Raw genomic sequence first — 26654 nt, forward strand, 5'->3', positions numbered from 1 at the left:
AGTGGGACTACATCAAACTAAAAATCTTCTGCACAGCAAAAGAAACGATCAACAGAATGAAAAGGCAACCACCTATGGAATGGGAGAAGATATTTGCAAAGCATGTATCTGATAAGGGATTAATGTCCAAAATATATAAAGAACTCATACAACTTAATAACAAAACAAACAAACAAGCAAAAACAATTTGATTTTAAAAATGGGCAGGGGAACTGAATAGACATTTTCCCAAAGAAGACATACAAATGGTCAACTGGTACATGAAAAGATGCTCAACAGCACTAATCATCAGGGAAATGTGATCCTCAGTGAAATAAGTCAGAGAAAGAGAAATACTGTATGATTCCACTTATATGTGGAATCTAAAAAATATGAACTCATAGAAACAGAGAGTAGAATTGTGGTTACGAGGGGCTGGGGTGTGTGTGTGGGAAATGGACAGATGTTGGTCAAAGGATACAAACTTCCAGCTATGTAAGGGGAATAAGTTCTGGGGATCAGCATGGTGATTTTGTTAATAATACTGTATTATATACTTGAAACTTGCTAAGAGAGTAGATATGAAATGTTCTCACCACAAAAAAGAAATGGTAATTATGTGATCTGGTGGAGGTGTTAGCTAACACTATGTGTTATACACCTTAAACTTTTATACAATTTTATATGACAATTTTATATTAATAATGCTGGAAACAAAACAAAACAAACAACAACAGTCTGTGTATAAAGGGTAAAATTTCAAAGGTATTACCCCCACAATGGGAAAAGACGTGTGCATAACTCCCAAAATAGTAAAGAAAAATCGGAATTTAAAAACACTTAATTGATCAAAAAATAAAGGAGAAAATACTAAAAATTTAGAAAAAAAGGAAACACAAATTACTATAAATAAATCCCATGTAGATAGGATAAACTCCCCATTTAAGAGGGAGATGGTCTAGGACTTCCCTGGTGGTCCAGTGGTTAAGACTCTGTGCTTCCACTGCAGTGGGCACAGGTTCAATCCCTGTTCAGGGGAACTAAGATCCTGCATGCCAGGCGGTGCAGCCAAAAGAAAGAGGAGAGAGAGAGAGAGTGAGAGAGAGAGAGAGCGAGAGAGTGAGAGAGAGAGATGGTCTAATGGGATCTCGTCCTCAGCACAGATTCTCCCAGGGTCTCCGCACAGATTTGCTCTGGCCATTGGCTCCTCCTGACTGGCAGAGTCATCCTTGGGGGGTTTCTCCTCTATTCATATGGCTTTCCTTCCTGGGGCTGCTTGGCAGAGAGTCCCTGGCTCAAGGCTCAGGGGTTTGGAGCTGGCTCCAGGTTCTCTGATTATTTCCAAGTTTTAGCAATTATGGATAGAGCTGCTGTGTACATTCATGGACAGGTTTTTGTGTGAACCTAAGTTTTTATTTCTCTAGGGTAAATACCCAGGAGTGGGATTGCTGGATCATATGGTAGTTCTATGTTTAATTTTTGAGGAACCTCCATACTGTTTTCCATAATGGCTGTGCCAACTTACATAGCCACGAACAATATACAAGGGTTCCCATTCCGCACATCCTTGCAACACTTGTAATCTTTTGTGATTTTGATAACAGGCATTCTAACAGGTGTGAGGTGATATTTCATTGTGGTTTTGATTTGCATTTGCCAAACTGTCTTCCAGAGTGACTAAACCATTGTACACGCCCACCAGCAATGCATGAGGGCTCCTGTTGCTCTGCACAGCATATTTAATATTGTCCGTTTTGTTTTATTTTAGCTGTTAAAATAGACATGTGGCAGTATCTCACTATGGCTTTAATATGCATTTCCTTAATGGCCAATGATCGAGTATTTTTTCATACGCTTATGTGCCTTCCATATATCTTCTCTGGTAATGTGTCTGTTCAAATCTTTTGCACATTATTAGGCATCTGTTTGTCTTCTTACTGCTGAGTCTGAGAGTTTACATATGGATATGTGATTTGCAAATATTTTCTACCAATCTGTGGCTTGTCGTTTCATTCTCTTTAACAATATCCTGTGTAGAGCAAAAGTTTTTCATTTGATGAAATCCAATTTATCAAGTTTTTCCTTCTATTAATTTTGATTTTGGTGTCATTTATCAGAACCCTTTGCCTAACTCCAGGTCATGAAAATTTCCTTCTATGTTTTCTTTGAAACTTTTTGTCGTTTTACATTATACATTTATATTTTTAAATATAAATTTATTTCTTTCTTTATTTATGGCTGCGTTGGGTCTCCGTTGCTGCGCGCGGGCTTTCTCTAGTTGCGGTGAATGGGGCCTACTCTTCGCTGTGGTGCGTGGGCTTCTCATTGCAGTGGCTTCTCGTTGCGGAGCACGGGCTCTAGGCGCGCGGGCTTCAGTAGTTGTGGCACTCGGGCTCAGTAGTTGTGGCGTGCAGGCTCTAGAGCGCAGGCTCAGTAGTTGTGGCGCACGGGCTTAGTTGCTCCGTGGCATGTGGGATCTTCCCGGATCAGGGCTCAAACCCATGTCCCCTGCATTGGCAGGCGGATTCTTAACCACTGCGCCACCAGGGAAGCCCTTACGTTATACATTTAGATCTATGATCCATTTTAAGTTAATCTTTAAGTGTGAGATTTAGGTTGAGGTTCATCCTTTTGTATATGGGTGACTAATTGTTCCAACACTATCTGTTGAAAAGACTATTCTTTCTCCATTGAATTGCATTTCCATCTTCATCAAAAATCAATTAGTCATATATGTGTGGGTCTATTTCTGCACTATATATTCTATGTCATTCATCGTTGTCAATACAATGCTACCTTGGTTACTGTAGCTTTATAGTAAGTCTTAAAATCAGGTAATATGAGTCCTCCAATTCCATTTTTCTTTTTCAAAATTGTTTTGGCTATTCTAATGCCTTTGGCTTTCCATATAAATTTTACAATATACTTTTCCCTACCAACAAAAAAAATCCTCCTGGGATTTTAATAGGAATTGCATTATATCTATAGATCAATTTGGGAATAGCTGACATCTTCACTCTATTGAGTCTTCCAATCCATGAAAGTTGCATGTCTCTCCACTTATTTAGGTCTTTTAAAATTCCTTTCATCAGTGTTTTCTAATTTTCAGTGTACAGATCCTGCATGTTTTGTTAGATTTAGGCCTAAGTATTTCATTTTTTGAGCTATTATAAATGGTATTATTTTTGTAATTTAAGTTTCCAATAGTTGGCTATTGTTAATAGAGATATGACTGACTTTGGTATGTCAACTTGTATTCTGCAATCAGACGAAACTCACTTATTAGTTCTAGGAGCTTTTTCGTGGTGATCTTGAGATTTTCTATGTAGATAATCATGTCATATTCAGTTTTAGTTCTTTACTTCCAATCTGCATGCTTTTAAATCTTTCTAGTTTCCTTCCCCAATTTACCTGCTGCCAACTACTTTTCAGGTTCTCAGATAGCTGCTCCATGCATTTTGTATGGAACAATCCTTAACTATCATTCAGTAGGATAGACAGGGTGATTCCATCTTAAACAGAACCAGAACTGCAAAACGCATATATTTTTAATTTTGACGGTTTCAATCAGATTGGTTTCAAAAAGACTGTGCTAGCTATCCACTAGCATTGTATGCTAATACTCTTTTACTCACAAGCCCACTAGTAATAATTATATTATAATTTTGCCAGTCTGACAGGTATTAATTGTTATCGCAACGGTATTCTATTTTGCATTTCTCTGTAGTGAGACTGACGTTTTTTATCAAATGTTTGACCATTCTGACTTGTGCGTGTATATAAACACATACACATATGTGCTCCCACCCAAATTCATATGTTGAAGGTTCTAACCCCTAGTACCTCAGAATGTGACTGCATTCAGAGATAGGGTCTTTAGACAGGTAATTCTTTAACATGAGGTCATTAGGGTGGCCCTAACCCTATATGATTCGTGTCCTTATAAGAGGAAATTTGTACACAGACATGTGCACACACGAAGGAAAGACCACCTATAAGCCAAGGAGAGGGACCTCAGAAGAAACCAATCCTGTTGACACCTTGATCTCGGACTTCTGGCCTCTAGACTTACGAGGAAATAAATGTCTACTGTTGAAGCCACCCAGTCTCTGGGACTCTGTTATGGCAAGCCTAGCAGACTAATACAACATATATGTTTTTGTTTTATTTTTGGTTTTTTTTTTGCGGTGTGTGGGCCTCTCACTGTTGTGGCCTCTCCCGTTGCGGAGCACAGGCTCTGGACGCGCAGGCTCAGCGGCCATGGCTCACGGGCCCAGCCGCTCCGCGGCATGTGGGATCTTCCCGGACCGGGGCACGAACCCGCGTCCCCTGCATGGGCAGACGGACTCTCAACCACTGCGCCACCAGGGAAGCCCCATATATGTGTTTATATATTATTATATAATCATAGAAAAATATGTTTTAACATGGGCTACTGGACACAAAATGATTAGTGGAAACGTATAATATGGAAGGAGGAGAGAAGATAAGAGGGAAGGGGAAGCCAAATAAATATCAAAAAGATCATGTTGTACACTTTAAATATGTACAATTTTTATTTGTCAATTATACCTCAATAAAGCTGCAAAAAAAAGATGTTGGGTTTTTTTAAATGTACAATGTCGTGATTAATTTGACTGTTAAATTGTTATAGCTGGCAAGCTTTTTACATATGTAGAATTGCATTCCCTTTGTATTTCATGTGTAATTTACTGATTGAGCACATTTCATATTAAGGATGGCTTATGTATGTTTGGGTAAATGAAAACTGTGTGTCTGATTTATCCTTTAAAAATAAACTTCACTGAATATTTGATGCCTTCTAAAAGAAAATATATGCATTATATGATCATATTTATGCATTTATATAAAATTGCATATGTTCATATGTAATAATGTTTAAGGAAATATGACTCTCATGTGGCACATAAATTAACTGCCCATCCATTTGGTGTCTTCAGTTTCCCTTTATCCATTACCCACTGGACTCAAGTGCTGCTTTACTTACTGTGCATGATGTTGGAGACTTGGAACTCTGGATCCTGGGGCTGCACTCCATCTGCATTGGGGAGGAAGCGCTGAATATTCTCTGTGAGGTACCAGCTTTGATTCTCATCAAATACAGAAAACAGGATGACATTTCTCTTGTCTGACATCATCTATTAATTACATGGAATGAAAGGAAGAAAGAAATGCTACTAGTATTGTCAGGTAGAAATTAGCAGTCTATGATGGAAGTGATGGCATGCATGTGATGTATCTACAGTCCTCTGGTTCAATGCCATTTCTCCCTAGGGTCACTATTATGGCATGTCCCAGGGCCTGGGAGCAGTGAGTATATGTTTAGAGCAAATGTGTCCTCAGGGCAAGAGGGTAACAGGACCCATTAAACTTAGTTTCTTCTGGACCCAAGGCTATATGCTGGCTGATTGTTTTGGTAGAGTCTGTAGCCTCATTCTCTCCATGTTTAGATTAGAGAATTTTCACTCTTTAAAGACCCAAGTGATTATTCAATGTCTTTCTTAAACAATTTAGTCAAATCAAGTAAGGTGAATGCCTTCCCTAAACTTTCATCTAGCAAATGCCCTTCCACAAGACTACCAATCTGTGAAAAACTAAAAATACAAAATAGAAGTAAAATAACAAAGCTAAGATGAACCATAAAATGTTTACTAACACTAACACTTTTAGGTTTTATGTTTACAAAGTTGAAAGTTTTTTGGGGGGGAGGAGCTGTTTGTATATGAACCGAAGTTATGAGTTAGTCATTTGCTAATTGAATCCGCTAAAAATTAATGTATAAACGTCACTAATATGTATAAATTTCATCTTGTGTAAACTATTACTACAGAAATTAAAATGCTGAGGGGAGGAGATTGGAGAATATAGGTACATTTCAGTCCTCTTCCAAAAACTGATGGAAAACTATAATTAGGAAAAATTAGGAAAGATACTTGGCCAAACTGATGCCTCTCTGGGTTTGTGTGCCACGTGTTTTACCTGCATTAAAGTTCATAAAATGTTTTCAGACTAGTAGGAATCCTATATATCATAAATAACCAAATGGACATGTAGTCAAGCCTCAGCAATATGGCAATGAGTTATTTTGCAGCCAAGCAATGAGTTTTTGTGAAGAATCAAGCTTTTTAAATTCAGAGTATTTAATTTTTTCTAAAATGGCAGAAGTGGTCCAAATTCTAACCATATTCTGAAATATTTTACATATTGCCTTGAATTTTGCTCAACAAATATTTACTGAACTCCTACTAAAATACCGCACACTATGCTAGATGCTGCACATGTGTTCATTTTGAGGTGTCTTTGAATCTCCCACAGTGAGACGTCCAGGGGTGACGTCTAAGCTATCGTATACATTTGTGGGTCATCTGAAAATAGGTGGTAATTGATCATGTAAAAATGGGCAAGATCACTTACAGAGAGAGGAATTTTAGACTGAGAATGAGTATTATAGAAATAATCTAGGGCCCAGGCTCTCCTATCCATCCAGCAGGCAAGTTTATTACACCAAAGTCAAATTCAATAAAAGCAGTGAGAAACCCAGCTCATTTCTTTTTTTGCTCAATAGTGCAGACTACTATATTTTCTGCAGGCTCTAGGTGGATGTACACTGAGAGAATATAGGAAATACTATCTGCAAGTTCATGTGCGTCATCATTCCATTTTAGCTTCAGACCCAGCACTTGGAAAGGGATGAGCTCACCTGGTTTCCTCTTTGATCTACAGATTCTTTGTAGCAGATGAGGAGAGGGCCAATGAGTCCTGAAGCTACATCTCTCTCTAGATTAACGAAGCTTGAGTAATATCGGGTCAGGCACCGAGGATCTGATTTAGTTGGCCCATCTTCTACAGTCACTGTCCATTTATATTTGAATATCTGTCCTGGCAGAATGGGCATATCTTTCAAATGTTTCACACCTACCCACACCCAAACCCCAAAATAGCTTGATTAGAAGTATAACAAGGCACACATTGGTAATCGTGTCGTTATTACAATGGCTCTACAAATGTATATGTACATATAAATTTTCTCAATAAGTGAAAACTAAATTTGCACCTCTTATAAGTTTAAGATTCACACAACTTTTTACAACAAAAATAGGTTCAGGAGGGCTTCCCTGGTGGCGCAGTGGTTGAGAGTCCGCCTGCCGATGCAGGGGACACAGGTTCGTGCCCCGGTCCGGGAATATCCCACATGCTGTGGAGCGGCTGGGCCCGTGAGCCGTGGCCGCTGGGCCTGCACGTCCGGAGCCTGTGCTCCGCAACGGGAGAGGCCACAGCAGTGAGAGGCCCGCGTACCACAAAAAAAAAAAAAAAAAAAGGGTTCAGGAGATTTCTGCTAGCATGTTAATTTGAGTTGAAATGAGCAGGTCTACCCACTAATAGAAATAATAGATAATAATATTTTTAAACATTTTTTTTAAACATTTTAAATACATAACTGAAAATGTATAAAGAAGAAAAAAAAAACCCAAGTGCCAAAAAGAAAGACACAACAAAGCCAGAGTGGCCTGAATAGATGCTGAAAGACTGCACACTGAAGTTTTAACTCACATGTGGTATCAAGACTTGTGGTATCTGGCCTCTGTGAGGAATGGAAGCAAGAATTAAAATCTGCCCTTGGGCTAAAGGGTCCTCAGGACAAGAACTGTCTGATTTTAGTAATTAAAACTCACTTTTGCGTATGTTTAATACCTAAAGATCCAGTCTATATCCATTCCCTAACCATAGGTCAGGGTTAACGTAATAGGGAGTGAGGGTAGATGGGTATTAGAGGAAAGGGCAAATAGAGTTTTGCTTAGTAGGTCCTGCTGTGTGAGCGCTCTCTCTCTGACTACACTGTTTGGTCACCAATGCTTTCTGTGTGGCAGGTGCTGAGATGCTGGTCTTTTCCTAGGGTACATGTATGGTTTCCTTGGAGTAACCTTCGGGACCTCAGCACCGTATACATGAGAGATGCTTACTTCAGTTATCCTTCCGCAGCCCTCCTCCCTCCCCAGCTCTTCTTATGTCTAGTGATGTATGCAAGAGCCTGTTATTTCTGGCATCCCTCACCCTGTCAGGCTGCCTTCTTAGGCAGGGTATCTTCAAAAGAGAGCAAGCCAGCTACTTGCAACAGTATCTACTTTTTACGGAGAAAACTCATGCATCCTAGCCAGGTCAAACAGCAGAAGGGCAGACTGCTCCACTCTTACCCTCTCTTCTTATCTGCTAGTTATAAGCAGTAAAGCCTTCAGAGTTTTCCACATAAAAAGCAAGTTACCAGGAATTGTATTTGCGTATGCCTCCAAATTTCAGGGTACACATTCAATATCTCCCCAGAATTCTGTTACATTGCCCTTCTCCCATAAAGGAACTGCAAGTCAATTTAGCATTAGAACTTTCATCAGCAACAATGAGTATCAGAAAACAGTGGATTGAAAATTATTTATAACCAGCCTATCTATACATCATATAATACTGAAGGACTCATAAAGCTTTCCCCCTATACACTAAATGTATTCAGAAGTATATTGAAGGTATACTTCCAGAAAAACAAAAGAAATCAAAACCCAGAAATGTACAAGATAGGAGCAGTAATGGCACTAGTCTACAAGTCCAAATAAAACAATCCGAAGATGGCAGCCTTGCAGCAGGCCTAGAAAGCATATAATCCAAATTAGAATAGTCAGCTGGTGAACTACGAGAACATCTGTAGAAGAAAAAAGGATCAGATACCAGTAAACAGCACGATTAAGAAGCTGGAAGACCTAAGGGATATGCTGAAAAGGCATACATTTCTTCTCCTGATAAAAGAAAAGAAAGTCGGGGCTTCCCTGGTGGCACAGTGGTTAGGAGTCCACCTGCCAATGTGGGAGACACAGGTTCGAGCCCTGGTCCGGGAAGATCCCACATGCCGCGGAGCAGCTAAGCCTGTGCACCGCAGCTGCTGGGCCTGCGCTCTAGAGCCCACGAGCCACAACTACTGAAGCCTGTGCGCCTAGAGCCCATGCTCCGCAACAAGAGAAGACACTGCAATGAGAAGTGGCCCCCGCTCACCACAACTAGAGGGGGCCCGCGTGCAGCAACAAAGACCCAACGCAGCCAAAAATAAAATAAATGTATTTTAAAAAAAACACTGCAACAAAATATTTTAAAAAAAGAAAAAAAAGTCTTTTTTCAGGAATACAAACACAAAAATTCCAAGATCAGCATGGTCCTAATATAAAGCAAACTAAAATTTACCATGATTTTGAACTACTGGTAGAGAATAAAGAAGGATAATCCATTTGACCTTAACAGTAAAATCATTGGAACTGTAGACAAAAGAATAATCATAGCATATCACCTAGTCCTGCAGTAAACTCATATACTTATAATAAGAAACATACTAAAATAATATAAATGCTGGCTTTTTGACTTTGAAAGTTTAGAATAAATATATAGAAAAAGCAAGGAGTTATTTGAAATTACAGTGCAAAATGTAAATGTTATCAACTTTAGTTTTATAAAAGTAAAGGTATAGCTGGCAGCAGTGGGGGAATGGAGGAGAAGAAGTGGGAAACTGTTGTTAGTACCTTAATGTATACAAAACGTAGGTATTTAGCATGTTTTTTTCAATTCTAATGATAGCCAGTTGAGGAACTAAAAGCACTGATGAAAGTCTAAAACAAATGGAATGGAAGAAGCACAATGCTAAATCCTCATTTAACACAAAATAAACCTATAATGTCTAAAGCTGAAAAACAAAGGAGTAGCATATAAATGATTTTTTAGAGCTATAGAGATAACTACCAAAAATCTAAAACAGAAATGCTTAAAAATGGATGCCTCTAGGGAGTGGAACTTACAGCCTTTCAATATTTTAAGCATGTATTATTTTGATAAAATAAATGTTCATCCCCAAGTAAAATTAAAGCAACAATGAAATACCACTTTTCACCCACCAGATTAGCAGGATTTTAAAAGACTATTATCTTCTAGCTATCAAGGATGTGGGAAATTATATTTTCATACATGACTAGTAGAAGTGCAACTTATTACTTCATTTGGGGACAAAGGCCTGGCTATTAAAAACAAAAATACAAATATTGTGACTCACAGGAAGATCAGTGAACCCCAAGTAGGATAGATATGAAGAAAATCACAGCCAGAGAAAAATGGCATACAGGGGAAGAATGACGGAATAGAATTTAGCTATTATAAAGGCAAGAAGATAGTAAAACAATATTTTGAATGTGCTAAAAGGAAAAAGAAACCCTCTCAACCCAGAATTCTATGTCCAGCAAAATTATCCTTCAAAAGCGAAGGCAAAATAAAGACATATTTTCAAATAAAATAAAACTGAAGAGAATAAGGATGGTGGGGTGATAAATGTGCGTGGTTTTAGTTGTTATTGCGGCTGTGCCCTCATCTGTACCTACAGGTAAGGAAGACCTATAAAATTGAGGTAACACTTACCTTTTGGAAATCTCCCTGGGTGCAAAGGACTGACATCAGTGATTCCATGAGGGTAGATGTTATATGGTCGGCTTGCTTTATTCTTAAATATAATCTGAAAGTATAAATGAGGTATAAGATTAGGTACAAGACAATTAGGATCAACAAGAAAAGTGTGGCCTACCTCCAGAAAACAAAAGCTGCCTTGTATCTATAGTATGGGGCTTTGAGCCTAGATAAAGCTCAAAATGTTTGTTCTTTTCATAAAATTGCTCAGACAGCTACTTAGGTTTCTCACTAAAGGTTCCTTTCCATTTATTTAAAATTATTTTAATCACTTCAGGAAGAATTCCTTGCACCTTCTGACATTAGTAATTGAAATTTGGATGTCTGCTGAGGGTACTGCTTCCCCTCAGCCTTTCCCACCATTTGGGCCCTGAATTCCCCAACAGCGGAAGGGAAAACTGGTTCAAGTGATAAAATCTTCACCGGATGCGCAGGCATGACCAGAAGGACTGCTGATTACAGCATTAAGCAAGGGTGGCAGTTGGAATTGTCTGATTGCACGAGCTTTAAAAGAGAAGTAGGATAGAAGAGTGATAACATGGAAGCAGCATTAAGAACTCTGAACATATCAGCTGGGCTCTATGCCTGAGGTTCTATGATATGAAGATAAAAAACCAACTTCTGGGCTTCCCTGGTGCTGCAGTGGATATTTATGTTATACTTTATTTATTTTATTGCTCATATTCTTCCAGCTTGGCTGTTAGAAGCTCCTATATTTCTTTAACATTGTCCCATCCTTTTATTTTTTGAGCACTTTCTTACTTTTTGGAACCACAAGATTCTCCAGGCTCATCTTATGTTTTCCCTGGCCCAGCCCTAGAATCATCCATTCTCCAAATGGCCTTGGTTCCTTTCATCAGAGAATGGTATTAGAAACCAAGATCTGGGTGTGCTCATTGCTACTGGGATGTCATTGCTTCTAGATCCTCTCAGTGGACAGCGCTAGGAAACATACTAACCTAAACATACACACACATATGTAATTATTTCTGTATGCATCCATCTGTATCTATATTTGGCGAACATGAACTCATAGTAATGTCTCCAACTGTAATCCAGTATCACATGATTTATTCTAGCCTTTCCTTTTTGTTTATTTATAATTACCCTCTTCAACAATGACAAATATAGCTCCCACTGTCATTCATTTACTTAATCTTCAAATAATAACAGTTTTGTTTATTCATTTCCAATCTTAAAACTTTTTTTCTCCTAAGAATACTGGCTAGGATTTCTAGTAAAATATTAAATAGAGGTTGTGATACTTGTTACTGTTTCTTGTCCTGATCTGATCTTAAACAGAAGGATTTCTCAGTTTCACCACCAAGTATGATTGGTGCCTATAGATTTTCTTCAGATATTTATCAGGATAAGGATGTCCCTTGTGATCTCAATTTCCTATGACTTTTTATTATGGATGGATGTTGAACTTTGATAAATATTTGTATGAAACTATTGAGATTTTCAAATTATATTTTACCCTTTTATGTGTTAATATGATGGATTACCATATTTGATTTTCTAATGTTAAATTCATCTAGTACTCCTCCGATAAATCAACCAGGTCATAATGTATTATCTTTTTAATATATTGCTCCATTGGGTTTATTAATTTTTGTTTAGGATTTTTTGAATCCATGTTTATAATGCAATTGGTCTGTAATTTCAATTTTCCTTTCTCATACTGTCCTGCTCAGGTTTACAACTGAGGCTATGCTAGCCTAATAAAGAACTGGTGGGTCTTTACTTTTTTCTTATACTCTACATTTAAAATTTTAATATAAAATTATATATTCCTTGCATATTGGTATAAATTGCCAATAAAATGGTAATTCTTGCTAGGTTGATAGCGATTTTCTTTCAACACATTAAAGACATAATTTCATTGTCTTCTGGCTTCCTTTGTTGCTTCTGAGAAGCAAGCTGTCAATTTATGTGGCAGTTTTCAAACATGGTTCCCAAATTCTTCGACACTCCTCCCAACAAGAGGTAGGCCAAAGTTTCCCTCTCCTTGATTCTGGGTGGACTTTGACTGCTTTTACTCAGATTATGCCATGAGATGCTGTGTGACTGCTGATGCTGGGTCATTAAAGGTGAGGCACTTTCTGACTGGTTTAGTGGAACACACACAGTTGGAGTCCTGAGCTGCTAATACGCTTTCTGCTTTATAAGTTGGCCTTTTTAAGATATTTCACATAAATTAAATCATGTAATACGTCTTTTTTGCTTGGCTTCTTTAACTTATCATAATGTTTTGAGTTTTATCCATGTTGTATCATGTATGAGTAGTTCATTTCTTTTAATTGCTGACTAGTGTTCCAATTATATGGGTACACTACATTTTGTTTATTCATTCACCAATTGGTGAACATTTGAATGGCCTCCAATTTGGGGCTATTATGAATAGTGCTGCTATGAACATTCACATACAAGTCTTTGTGTGGACCTATGTTTTCCTTTCTCTTGAGTATATGCCTAGAAGAAATTGCTGGATCACATGGTAATTCCATTTTTAACATTCTGAGGAATGGATAAACTGTTTTCCAAAGTGGCTGCAAATTTTTACATTCCCATCAGTAGTTTATGAAGCTTCCAATTTCTCTGCATCCTCACCAACGCTCGTTATTATCTGTCTTGTTGATTATAGCTATTTTAGTGGGTGTGAAATGGTATCTCATTGCGATTTTGATTTGCATTTCCCCAATAGCTAATAATGTTCAGCATCTTTTCATGTGCGTATTGGTCACTCCTTTATATATCATCCCTGGAGAAGCGTCTATACAAATCCTTTGCTTATTTTTCAGTTGGATTATTTGCCTTTTTAATTTATTTTTAAAACGTTTATTTATTTGTTTGTTTTGGCTGTGCCAGGTCTTAGTTGCGGCACGTGGGATATTCATTGCAGCATGCGGGATCTTTAGTTGTGGCATGCGGACTACTTAGTTGTGGCATGCATGCGGGATCTACTTCCCCGACCAGAGTTCGAACCCAGGCCCCCTGTATTGGGAGCACAGAGCCTTACCCACTGGACCACCAGGGAAGTCCCTATTTGCCTTTTTATTATTGAGTTTTTTTTATTACTGAGTAAGAGTCCTTTATAAATTCTGGATACTATTCCCTCATCAGATATATGATTTGCAATTATTTTCTCCCATTCCATGGGTTGTCTTTTCACTTTCTGGTTGGTATCCTTTGAGGCACAAAAGTTTTTAATTGTGATGAAGTCCAATCTATTTTATCTTTTGTTGCTTGCTGCTTTTGATGTCGTATCTAAGAAACCATTGTATAATCCAAGGTCACAAAGATTTACTCCTGTATATTCTTCTAAGGGTTTTAGTTTTAGCTCTAACATTTATATCTTTGATCCACCTTCAATTTGTGTATGGTATAAGGAAGGGGTCAAACTTCTTTCTTTTTCATGTGGGTATCCAGTTGTCCGAGTACTATTTGTTAAAAATACTATTCTTTCCCCATTGATTGGTCTTAGGACATTTGTGAAAAGTCAAGTGTTCACCTCCTACACTGCTGGTGGGAATATAAATTGTTGCAGTCACTGTGGAAAACAGTATGGAGGTTCCTTTGAAAAAACTAAAAATAGAGCTACCATATGATCCAGCAATCCCACTCCTAGGCATATATCCAGAAAAGATGAAAACTCTAATTCTACAAGATACATGTACCCCTATGTTCATAGCAGCACTATTTACAATAGCCAAGACATGGAAGCAACCTAAATGTCCATCTACAGATGAATGGATAAAGAAGACATTGCATATATATACAATGGAATACTACTCAGCCATAAAAAAGAACAAAATAATGCCATTTGTAGCAACATGGATGGACCCAGAAATTATCATACTAAGTAAAGTAAGTCAAAGAGAGACTAATTTCATATGATATCACTTACATGTGGAATCTAAAAAAATGATACAAATGAGCTTATTTACAAAACAGAAACAGACACACAGACATAGAAAACGAACCTATAGTTACCAAAGGGAAAACGAGGGGGTGTCAAATTAGGAGTATGGGATTAACAGATACAAACTACTATACATAAAATAGATAAGCAACAAGGATATACTGTATAGCACAGGGAATTATACCCAATATTTATAATAACCTATAATGGAGTATAATCTGCAAAAATACAGACTCACCATGCTGTACACTTGAAACTAACACAATACTGTAAATCAACTATACTTCAATGAAAAAAATAAGTCAAGTGTTCATAGATATGTAGGTTTATTTCTGGACTCTCAATTGTCTTCCATTGATCTATATATCTATCCTTATGCCAGTACCACACTGTCATGATTACTATAGTTTGTGGTAATTTTTGAAATTGATGTGTGAGTCCTCAAACTCTGTTGTTTGTTTTCCCCCAAGATTCATTTGTTTATGAAGGGTCCTATGCAATTCCATCTGTATTTTAGGATCAGCTTGTCAATTTCTGCAAAAAAGGCAGTTGGGATTTTGATAGGGATTTAATTTGTATCTATAGACAAATTTGGAAGAGTCTTAACAGTAAGTGACTCTTCCAATCCATAAATATATGTTTTTCCATTTATTTAGATATTTAAAAAATTATCTCAGTAACAATTAGTTGTTTTCACTGTACAAGTGTTGCACCTTTTTTGTTACATTTTTCCCAAGTTATTTCATTCTTTTTTTATGTTATCATGAATGAAACTGTTTTCTTAATTTCATTTGCAGATTTTTCATTGAAGTGTATAGAAATACAACTTATTTTTTAGTATTGATCTTGAATCTTGCAAACTTGCTGTACTTGTTTATTAGTTCTAATAGCTTTTTAGTAGATGCCTTAGGATTTTCTGCATAAAAGATCATATCATCAGCAAATAAAGACAGTATTCTTTCTTTCTTTCCAATCCAAATGCATCTAATTCCTTTTTATTTTTTGCCTTATTGCATTGGCTTCCAGTTCAGTATTAAATAAAAGTAACAAGAGTGGACATCCTTTTTTTTTTTTTACTGTATGATCTCACTTATATGTTGAATCTAAAATACAAAACAAACAAAACAGACACAACAGATACAGAAAACAAGCCAATGGTTGTCAGAGGGGAGGGTGGTGGAAGGGCAAAATAGGTGAAGGGGGTTAAGAGGTACAAACCTCCACTTAAATAAGAACTATGCCATGGAGATGTCATATACAGCCTAAGTAATAATATTGCAATAAATCTGTATGGAGACAGATGGTTACTAGACTTACTGTGGTGAACATTTCATAATGTATGCAAATATCAAATAACTATGTAGCACAGCTAAAACTAACATAATATTGTATATCAACTATATTGCAATACAAAAATAAAATAGAAGCCTTTTCTTCTAACTCCAGTATCAGTCTAGAGTCTTGCAGCAGTGGAGGAAGGTTGCTCTTGCTGGAGTTTGCTACTTAGCAATTTTCTGGTAATTTGATGTTTGTGGTACCCTCCATTTCCTAGTATCGTATGAATCATGTGTAACTTTATTTGTACTCCTTGTACACCTCATGGTTTTTTTTTTAAGATGTGTGGACAGATTTTGGTTCAGGTAGATGATATTCTATGGACCTTGGCATAACTTATCTGTTATTTCTTATTTTTTTAAGTTATTAATTAATTTATTTTGGGCTGCGTTGGGTCTTCATTGCTGTGCCTGGGCTTTCTCTAGTTGCGGCGAGTGGGGGCTACTCTTCGTTGCAGTGCATGGGCTTCTCATTGTGGTGGCTTCTCTTGTTGCAGAGCACGGGCTCTAGGCACACGGGCTTCAGTAGTTGCCGCGTGTAGGCTCAGTAGTTGTGGCGCACGGGCTTAGTTGCTCCGTGGCATGTGGGATCTTCCTGGACCAGGGCTCGAACCCGTGTCCCCTGCATTGGCAGGCGGATTCTTAACCACTGCACCACCAGGGAAGTCCACACTCCTATATTTTCTTATCAAAGGTTCCTCATCTGTTCAATTGTGTTCAAAACCAGCTGAGTATGTAGGGCCTTTCACAACATCTTTAACCGCATCCATTGAGCTTATCACTCACCACGCCCTTCTACAGCAGCATTATTTTCTTGCCAAACCAGACTACATATCGCATTCACTCTTCTTGAAATATGTCCTCTCCACAAGTCCTGTTCTCTTTTTTCCTTACTAAATTGTAAACTTCTTATGAAAAAAGACATGGTCCAGTTTGTTTTTGCATCCTCCATACTTGGCATTGATTGAGTTGATTTTCAAACACTCTTCAATTTTATTCTGAATTTGACCCTTGTAGGTGGGAATGCCCACCTAGTATAAGCCATACCTTTATATTTAGGTTTTCACGCAGAAGGAAAACGCTTTTCTTTCATCTGCTTTCCCTCCAAAATATGCCTAGTGTTTCTAAATCTCTTTTAAAATTTTAAACAGAAACCTCAAAAAACTTCTAATGACTAGGAACCCAAATCATCCTTTCTAACCCGTTTGTAGGACAGTCTGCACTTGGGGTCAACAGTGAAGTTAGGAGGCACCCTCTGCAGGCCTGGCCTGGCCTTGACCCTTTGCTGCGATGCCAACAGTAGGCCGACCCAGTTCAGAGCTGGGGCAATGCTTCCGTGGACATGTTCACATCCATCGTCCTTCCCTTGTCTTCCCTTCGTGTCGTCCATAAGCCTCGACCCTGAACACAAATAGCAGGATGTGGAAATTACCTCCCAAGTCACCGTCTATCCTTGTATGGAACGCTGGGGTGTCAAACTTGGCTGCCAGCCTTCCTAAAGACAATTTTAGCAGCTCCCGACGATTTTAGGCAGGAGCTGCCGATGGCACAAAGTTCTCAGGCAACTTCTAGAGCCTCTCGCCAGCTTCCCCTGCTGCCAGGTTACCATTTCGGTCAGGCAGAGACCCTCCGGTTCCCCTTCGACCGCTGGACCGGGCGTCCCAGTTAGTTCTGGGTGACTTAAGGTCACGTCAAGAAAACAACTGAAAGGGCAGATTCGAGGACGTGGAGACCGCCCCGTGCCCACCCGGCACTTTGCCGAGTCTCCGCAGGTGCAGCGGGGTTGGACGGGGGGCCACGGCGTCTGGGCAGCAACGGCGTGATGGGGCGAGTGGGGCCTCGGCGCCCCCGGAGCTGCTGCCCCTGCCCCCGCCCCGCCAAGAGTGGACATCTTAACTTGTTCCTAATCTCAGGGGGAAAACATTTAGTCTTTCAGCGTATTATAAGTTTTTCTTAGATGTTCTTCATCAAGTTAAGGACCTTGCATTGTGTTGCTAGTTCACTGAGTTTTTTCTATCACGAATGGGTAATGGAGTTTGTCAAGCCCTTTTTCTTCACATATTACATGATCATGTGCTTTTGTCCTTTATTCAAGTAATATGTTGTATTGCATTAATTTTCATATGTTGAACCATCCCTACATTCCTGAGATAAATCTCACTTGATTATAGTATATGATCTTTTTAAAACGTTGCTAGATCTGGCTTAATAATGTGGAGGATTTTTGCATCTATATTCACAAGGAATTTTGAACTATAGTTTTCTTTAAAATTTTTGAGACTTGGTTTGTGGCCTAATGTATAATCTATCCTGGAGAATGTTTCCTGTGCATTTGAGAAGAATATATCTTCTATTGGAGTTGGGTGGCCTGGTCTGTAGATGTCTGTTAGGCCTAGTTAGTTTATAGACAAAATGAAATTAGCCCTTTGTTGATAACTGTTGAAGCTGAGTGATGGGTTCAAAGAAGTTTATTTTACTATTCTTTCTACTTCTGGGTATGTTTGATAATTTCCGTATAAAAAGTAAAAAATAGTCCTCAAGTTCTCACATTAACAGAAAAGCCTTATAGGATTCAGCACATATAAGAGCACAGCTTACAAACATGAAAAATGAGGTAGACCTACATATGCTGATATGAAATGATATCCAAGATATATTGTTAAAATCTACATAGTGCTTCTATTTTTGTGTGAAATATGTGCACATACACTTGTATATGTATATACTGTTTCTGAAAGGGGATATAAAAAACTGAGAGCAACGATAGCTGGTCAGACTATGGGACTGGAAGTCTGGGAGGAAGGAAAGCTTGCTTTTTCTTGCATAATCTTTTTTGCCTTTTGAGTTATTTGTACTGGCTAATTCAAAAATAGGTAAATAAAATTCATGAAGAAAAACTGTACGTTAATAGTTAATTAAAATTTTAAAGAAGTAAAATGAAGGTAGACATGCCCTACAAATATCAAAACACATCACAAGGTTGCAGTCATTAAAACAGTGTGGTAACAGATCAGTTAAACAGAACAGATTTTATCATTTTAGTATATAATAAAAAAGGCATTTTAGAATTAGTGAAGAAAGGATTGATTGGACCAATTGGCTGTCACTTGGGGAAATCCCTATTTGACACGATGCTCTATGCCCAAAAGTAACTTCCAGAGCAATTAAAATGCTTATTGTAAAAATAAAAATGTAAATGTAAGAGAAGAAAATATAGTAGACCATATTTATAATCTCTTAGAGGTAGTGAAGATGTTCCTAGGCAGAAAACATAAATGAAAAATATCCAGAAAAATATAAACTTAAAGATTGAGAAAAGATCTTGACTACATAAAGACTGAAAATTTTTATAGGACAAAAGACATCACAAAGGAGTTAAAGTACAAGTGACAGACTGAGAAAAATATTTGAAAGACAAATAACAATGTGTTAATATTTATAATGCATAAAACCTTTTACAAATATATAAGCAAAATATAGCCATGTTAAGAACCTGCCTGCCATATCAGTAAACAAAGGATGCCGCAGCCATCAGTGAGCCCTGAGGTAACTCAGGAGAGGAAACAAAGAATGCCCGGCTGTCTAGCAGTCATCAGACTGCAGCCACACCCAACGGTGCAGCTTAAGGCAACGCAGGATGAGAAAGCACAGGATACAGATAGCTGAGGTGCAGTTCAAAGGAATGATTTCAATAAGCCTAGACTCTTGCATCTTCCCATACATAGAAAAGTACTAAATTCCTTAACTCGGGATACCTGGTTTTCTTTAATTAGCAGTAAGCTTTTGTTCCTACTACCTGCCATTTGTTGCAAAACTCCTATATACCCTGGCTCCCCCCTTGCCTCCTTGGAGCAGTTCTCTCAGGGTTACTTGAGACACTGTCTCCTGGGCTTGAAGTCCTAAGAATGTCCGCCAAATAAAACATAACTCTCAACTTTTAGGTTGTGCATTTTTTTACCGTTGACATGCCATCTATCTATCTCTAAATTGATTGTGAAAACATAACTCCCTATTTTTTAAAGCCACTGTTATTTGAAGCATAAGTATTGTTAATATGCTATATCAAGGGTCAGGAAACATTTTCTGGAAAGGGACAGATAGTAAATGCTCTAGGCTTTGTGGGCTATATCTACTCTCTGTCACATATTCTTCTTGTTCTTTTCCTTACAAGTCAAATGTAAAATCCTTCTAAAAGTTGTAGAAGGATATGTATGAAAGTCTAAGCAATGAGTATTTCAAAGGAGTGTCAGGTTTAATGGGTGGCATTAAATATTTTGTTCTATAATATTTTAAAACAAATTTATACTCCACATTTGCGTAACATTTATAATTTTTAAAAGATCCTGCCCATTGGAGACAAGGCTGAATTATGAAGTTTTAAAAAACTCAAAACCCTCCAGACTTTGTCTTCTTACCCAACCTTATATCTTTTCCTCAACTTACCAAAAGTGTGTCTCCAACTTCTCCATAAAGTAAAGGTCCCAGGATTCCTGATTCATACTGAATAGCTTCACGAGTCTTAAATGTTTCATCTGTGTAAGCTATAAATCGGACTTTTTTGTACTTCCTACCAATCCGCTGAGGACCATTGTTCAAATACAGACTTTTATAACTTCTGTGTGAGACACAAAAAGATGAGAGGTTGGAATGGAGAATTCTAGGTAAAGGACAGGTTGCTAAAATCCACTCTAAAATAGCTCATATGATTTAATCAAGGAAAGGAGTGAGAAAAATATAAGCATCCCTGATGTTTGGCTATGTTAATCTACCAAACATATTAATGCCCTTGCCACTTGATTCTATACCTGTACCTAACCTTAAACATGGCTTAAGGATTTGTTGTTTTGAATAACTGGGAAGAATTTTTGATTATGGGGAAGAGATAGCACCAAGAGTCAAAAGGTACTTGCCTGTCATTGGAGGTAAGGACTGAGGGAGCATAGTCCCAGTCGTCCTCTTCAGCAGCAATGTAGTGGACCCAGGTTTTAGGATGCTTCTTCGCAACTGAGCGGATTTGGATAAAGGGAGGAGCGCTGTCACCATCAAATCTGACCACATCCATGTCAGAGTCATAAAAATCATAATCTTCTTCTTCATTACTCTTCATCCATTTGCGGGGTTCTTCTGGGCAGCTATCTACTGTGACATAAGCTTCCATACCATCTGGAGTCAGACAAACGAATGTCAGGTTCCAATGAGACTTTCTTGCCTTAACTCTTATGACTTTGTTCTTTCGTGTTAGGCCTTCAAGGCCTTCTCTTAAGTGTTCCCTTCTCCACACCAATATCCTTTCTTGCCATTGTCCTATATGTATTACCTTCCCCATTATCTGGTACTTTCTGGTTTCTTCCTGTGGTCTTTGCACTCACCATTTCCCTTCTGCCTGACTCTCCTCCAATATATGTTTTACCCCTTTTTCAAGACTCACTCATTTGCTCAGAATATCCACTTGTATTTGCTATATAATGCTCTGGGCATCACTACTGATATCCTGGAGCCCTTATGATGATAACCTAGACAGTGTACTTTTTTCCTTTTCCCTAAATTTCTCATAAAACATCTCTTCAGCTATGACCCCAAATCCCTCTCTCCATAGTACTGAAGCCTATTTAATGTGATCAGGCTGGGAAAACAATGACACACTGTCCTCCTCACTCTTGCCACCTCATTTTCCCCTCCCTATATCACAGGTAGATTCACCAGTACATTCACAGGTACTACTAATAATCAAGCCCTCTGACACTCAAGGTGAACTATTTGCTCTGAAAACGGGCAACTAGGGAATCTCAGTTGAGGGCTAACTACATAACCCTATCCTGGACAGAGGACAGTAAATTCCATTAAAAGAAGAGCTGGATATTTATAATACTCCTTTTTAAGATCCACAGACATTACCATGTTGGTGGGAAGAGATATGACAAAACAGTAGAAACTGGCCAAGGTCCATCAGGAGTGTCTGAGCAGTAAGGAGTGTTATTGGTGAGATCTCCAAAGAAGCCTGGCGATGGTTCCTCACAAGAAATGTGTGCCCTTCAAGGAAAACTGAGTGCACTTCAGGGGTGGTGCCCATCCCAATCACATGCCAATAGACTGATTTCTTATGACATCCAATCAGACCTGTAAAGTAAGAATAACACAGCTATAAGCAAGAAGTAGAGAATTTGAAATGGAAAACACTTTCTAGGATAGGATGAACAAATTGTCCTTACAAATTTTATTATCTTGACTTGGAACCAAACTTTCCAAGGACACTGGGGTACTGTCAAACTAACAGCTCTTGCCAAAGTCATCAATGGCTATCATGCTGCTAAATCCAATGGGTATTTTTCAGTCTTCATCTGCATCTGTTGACCATTCATTTCTTCTGGAAATTCTCTCCTCCCCTGGCCTCTGTTTCAACAGAGTTTTGTTCCCCTAAGGCTTAGACTGCTCCTTCTTCTGTCTCATTTTGTGACTGCTCCTTCCTTACCCATCCGTTAAATGATGGACCACTCCAGGGCTCATCCCTAGGCCTTATTCTCTCGTTCATCAAATTTTCTCCCTGAATGATATCATTCATTCTCATGGTATTAACTCCAGACTGATACAGACTGATACCTTCTCAATATCTTCACCTGGATATCTCATAAAACCCACAGGTACAAAACCAAATTTTCAATCTTTATCAGCTCACCTTATTCCAGACTTCTTTATTTCAGTGAATGGTACCATCCCGAATTCAATTATGCAAGTGAGAGTTATTCTTGTCCCCACTCTCACTTCTCACATCCAATCTAACGTCAATGATGGCAATATAACTAATAACAGTAATGTTTACTGAGCACTTGTGTAACATCAAGCACTGTCCAAAGTATTTTACAAGTTTTAACTCCCAATAACCCTGCGAATGTAGAAACTATAGTTATCATCCCTCACTTAGAGGCGAGGAAACTGATGCCCAGAGAGGTTAATTAACTTGATATGTGAGAGCAGGGACTTGCATGTTTTGAAAGTTAATTTCTTTTCTAATTCTGAAATCATGCATATTAATTATAGAATTCTTGAAAAATACAGAAAAGAGTTAAGAAAATATCCTTCCTCGTCCTTCATTATTTTCTTGGGTGTCTGAATTTTCCAACTTCCTCTTTCTTGGTTTACTCTCTGGTTTTATTGTAGCACATATTCAGTGGCTTCTAAGGGCTACCATTTCTGAAAATGTCTTTATTCTTCCCCCAAAGTTAAGTTATAGTTTGGCTATGAATTCTAGGTTGAAAGTAACTTTTCCTTTAGAACTTTTGAGGTATTGGTTTATTACATTGCCAGTCTAATTCTCATGCCTTTGTATGTGACCTGTTTCTCCCAGGGGAAGCTTATATATCTTCTCTTTGTTCTTTGAAATTCCACAAACCTAATTTTATTTATCCTGCTGGGAAATTTTTATATAAAGACTCAACTCTTTTCTTTTTTTAACACTTCATTCTATCATTTCTTTGATTTTAAAAATCTCTTTTTCTTTTGCTTTCTGGGAGATTTGCTTTCTCAATCTCTTTTTGTTTTGCTTTCTGGGAGGTTTGCTTTATACCACTTTCTATTAAGTTTGTATTTTGACAATCATATTCCTAATTTTGTGAGCATATTCTTGTTTTGATTGTTTCTTTTTCATATAATCCTATTATTACTTTTTTTTTACTTACTAGAAACCTGTTTATTATATTTATTATAAAAGGATGTAACTCAGGAACATCCAGATGGAACGGATGATAAGGCAAGGCATACTACTTTTCTTTATCTTTGCATATTGTCTTTGTGTTTCAGGCTTTCCTTAAATATCTGTTCATCCTTGGATGCCCATTTACATTTAAGCAAAAGAAACCTTAATTTTCAGATAACTGAGGAGAACTGGAGAAGAGAGCTGTGTGGTGAATGCAGAAGCTCTTGAGGATTCTTGAGCAGGCTGTACATACCTGGCAGAGACCTGTTTATATAGCCATTGATTGTGTGCATTGCAGATGCAGGGTCCACAGCCTGTGTCAAGGACTCATTTTTTCCTGAGTGCCAACTTTTCCCTGTTGAGAGAGGATGCGAATAGAGGGCCAGCTAAGTGTCTGTCTCATGTCAGCACAGTAGGCACAGATGATTTGCCCTCAAAGTCAGTAAGAAAAAGGGAGAAGACAGTTACCAAAAGGCAGCTATTTCTCGCTCAAAGTAATGATCTCTCCCTATATTTATCCATGACACTACTTGGAAAGGAATAATGACAGATGATAACTAGTGGAAGGGAGAATATCGGTTAATTTGCACCATGATGATTTCATTCTATTCATTAGCTGACTTATTTAAAAGGAGGCACATGAAAAGCATCCTAGGAAAAGGCTGCCAGTACCTGTCCCTGTCCTAACTGCTTCATCCAGTTTGCAATAATGAAAGCCCAAGAACCCGAAAGCTTTCCAACCTCATCCCTGGAATTAACAAGAGTGAAAGGCACTATAAATATTATTATTAGCAGCTCCTTGTGCAAAGGACTGAACCTTTCTGAGGCACCCAGCCTTTGGGGAACTCTCATAAGTTCATTTATCCCTTGATCCACTCATTTGTTCATTCAGTTAAACATATTTACTGAACACTGCTGAGCACTAGGCACTGATGACAAAGAAGACACAGCCTCTACCTTCTAGGCGCTTACAATTTAGCTCGAATAGACAGAGAAGCAGACAATTATAATACAGAGTGAAGAGTGATGTAAGAGAGAGAAGAACAGGCTATTATGGGAGCAGAGAGGAGAAGGAACCTCACTTTGCCTGAAGAGAAAGGAATACAAGGTCAAAGAAGATAAATATTAAATAAAGCCAGCAATGATGATTTAGTGTCATAAGGAGGAAGCTCAAGGTGCTGTGGAAATATATAAAGAGGCAACTAACCTGGACCAGAAGGAGGAGAAACTTGGTGTGAAGCTGGAGACAGGCTTTCCAGGCAGAAGCAACAGCATAAGCAAAGGTCCGGATACAAGAAAAAGCACGGCGTGTTTTGGGTGTTACACAAAATGTGTTCGGTGTGGCTGCAACTTGAACGGTGATGAACGGTGAGGCAGGAAGAGAAGCACAATGAGGCTAGAGAGGTCGTCAAAGACTAGGTCATGTATCAGTGTGTTAAGACGTTTACATTTTGCCTTGATGTAAAATTGAAGGATTTTAAGGGCTGGGGTGACAAGATCAGATTCACATTTCGGTAGGCTCCCTTTGGCTGCTATAGTAATAATGAAGTGTCAGGGGGCACAAAAAGACAAGGAGACTAGTCAGGAGAGAGACGATGGGGGGGTCTCACTTCAGAAGGTGATCATGACGGCGACGAGGACGAAATCACCCGCTTAATCCTTACAACCATCCTATGAAATAGTACTTATTATTTCACTTTTCAACTGGATAAAACTGAGACACAGAGGGGTTAAGTAACTTGCCCAAGTTACTTAAAAGTAAGAGATGAAGATAAGAAAAAGTATACTCATAGAAACACAGAACACGAGGGGGGCTGCCAGGGTCTGGGGAAATGGGGAAATGTTGGTCAAATGGTACAAGCTTTCGGTTTTAAGATGAACAGGTTCTGGGGATCTAATGTGCAGTGTGATGACTATAGTTAATCATACTACACTGAACACTGGAAATATGCTAAGGGAGTAGATTTCGGGTGCTCTCACCACACACAAGAAATAACTCTGTGAGGAGATATGTTAGTTTGACTGTAGTAATCATTTCTCCATCTGTATCTATTTATCTAAAATCATCATGATGTACACCTTAAATATATATGATTTTTAGTAAACATTTCTTTAAAAGATAACAGGGGGCATTTAGAAAGTAAAGCAATAAGTCACTTCAAAAAGGGCTTGTGGGACCAAAACTAGGAGCTCTTAAATGCTGTGACCAAAGACTGAAATTCTCCAAAGGATGTGATAGTCACTCAATTGGGCTGTGTTTTCCTGAGGAGATAGAAACCTTAGCCACTCGTATCCATGATTGGCGATGTGGGAAAGTAAATAAATGTCTCCCACGTTTAGCCAAAACTAACAAACAACCAAACAAAACAAAATTACATACATGAAACGTTGTCGCGGGTACAGGCCTTGCCCCTAGCCCTTCACACCAGACCTCCTGGTTTGACACGTCACCTGCCGGTTTGACTCAGCTCCGCCGCTGGGAGCAGAAGCTGCCCATGACACTCAAGGCCAGACAGCTGTAGCAGGCCGTGTGCAGAGACGCTGTGCACGCACTGCGTCTGCAGCTGCGCCGCTGGGAGCAGAAGCTGCCCATGACACTCAAGGCCAGACAGCCGCAGCAGGCCGTGTGCAGAGACGCTGTGCACGCACTGCGTCTGCAGCTGCGCCGCTGGGAGCAGAAGCTGCCCATGACGCTCAAGGCCAGACAGCTGTAGCAGGCCGTGTGCAGAGACGCTGTGCACGCACTGCAGTCTGCAGCTGCGCCGCTGGGAGCAGAAGCTGCCCACGACGCTCAAGGCCAGACAGCCGCAGCAGGCCGTGTGCAGAGACGCTGTGCACGCACTGCGTCTGCAGCTGCGCCTGCCGGGAGAGCTCCGCCCCTTCCCTCGTCCCTATAAAGCAGCCCCGCCTACGGCCTGTCGGAAGGGCGTTTGCTCTAGAGTCCAAGCTCGCACTTCTCTGTTCTTTGCACAAAGAATAAAACTTTCCTTTGCTTCAAACCGGAAAAAAAAGAGAAAGTAAAGCAAAAAGTCTTTGTTGATGGATTTAATAAGAGGGACAAGGTTACCCAGCTACTCTATCTTCTTACTTCATAGCTGCCAGTGGAACTCAGCTTACATTTTTTCCTTGGAATTCATTTTCATCCCTGTCTGCATCATTCCTGAATGATAACGTCGTTTATGATCTTTCTGTAATCACTTCCTCTGGACATTAACAGCCCTCA

General features: G+C 38.8%; 1 protein-coding gene across 14 annotated transcripts in view; it reads right to left on the reverse strand.

The window, feature by feature from the left end:
- Window positions 1-26654, reverse strand: part of F8 (coagulation factor VIII) — a 122585-nt gene that overhangs the window by 68152 nt on the left and 27779 nt on the right. For 12 of the 14 annotated variants that reach the window (XM_079911279.1, XM_079911281.1, XM_079911277.1 and 9 more), the window contains 7 exons: window positions 23685-23786; window positions 21637-21858; window positions 20652-20904; window positions 20185-20356; window positions 10438-10531; window positions 6701-6915; window positions 4988-5138 (listed from right to left, as the gene is read on the reverse strand). In XM_079911279.1, the coding sequence (XP_079767405.1) occupies window positions 4988-5138; window positions 6701-6915; window positions 10438-10531; window positions 20185-20356; window positions 20652-20904; window positions 21637-21858; window positions 23685-23786 (1209 nt within the window). Of the gene's footprint in view, window positions 1-4987; window positions 5139-6700; window positions 6916-10437; window positions 10532-20184; window positions 20357-20651; window positions 20905-21636; window positions 21859-23684; window positions 23787-25811; window positions 25902-26654 lie in introns of those variants that run through there. The other 2 variants (XM_079911284.1, XM_079911278.1) reach the window with 2 other exon arrangements.

This window comes from Stenella coeruleoalba (assembly GCF_951394435.1).
Source record: "Stenella coeruleoalba genome assembly, chromosome: X".
Lineage (NCBI taxonomy): Eukaryota > Metazoa > Chordata > Mammalia > Artiodactyla > Delphinidae > Stenella > Stenella coeruleoalba.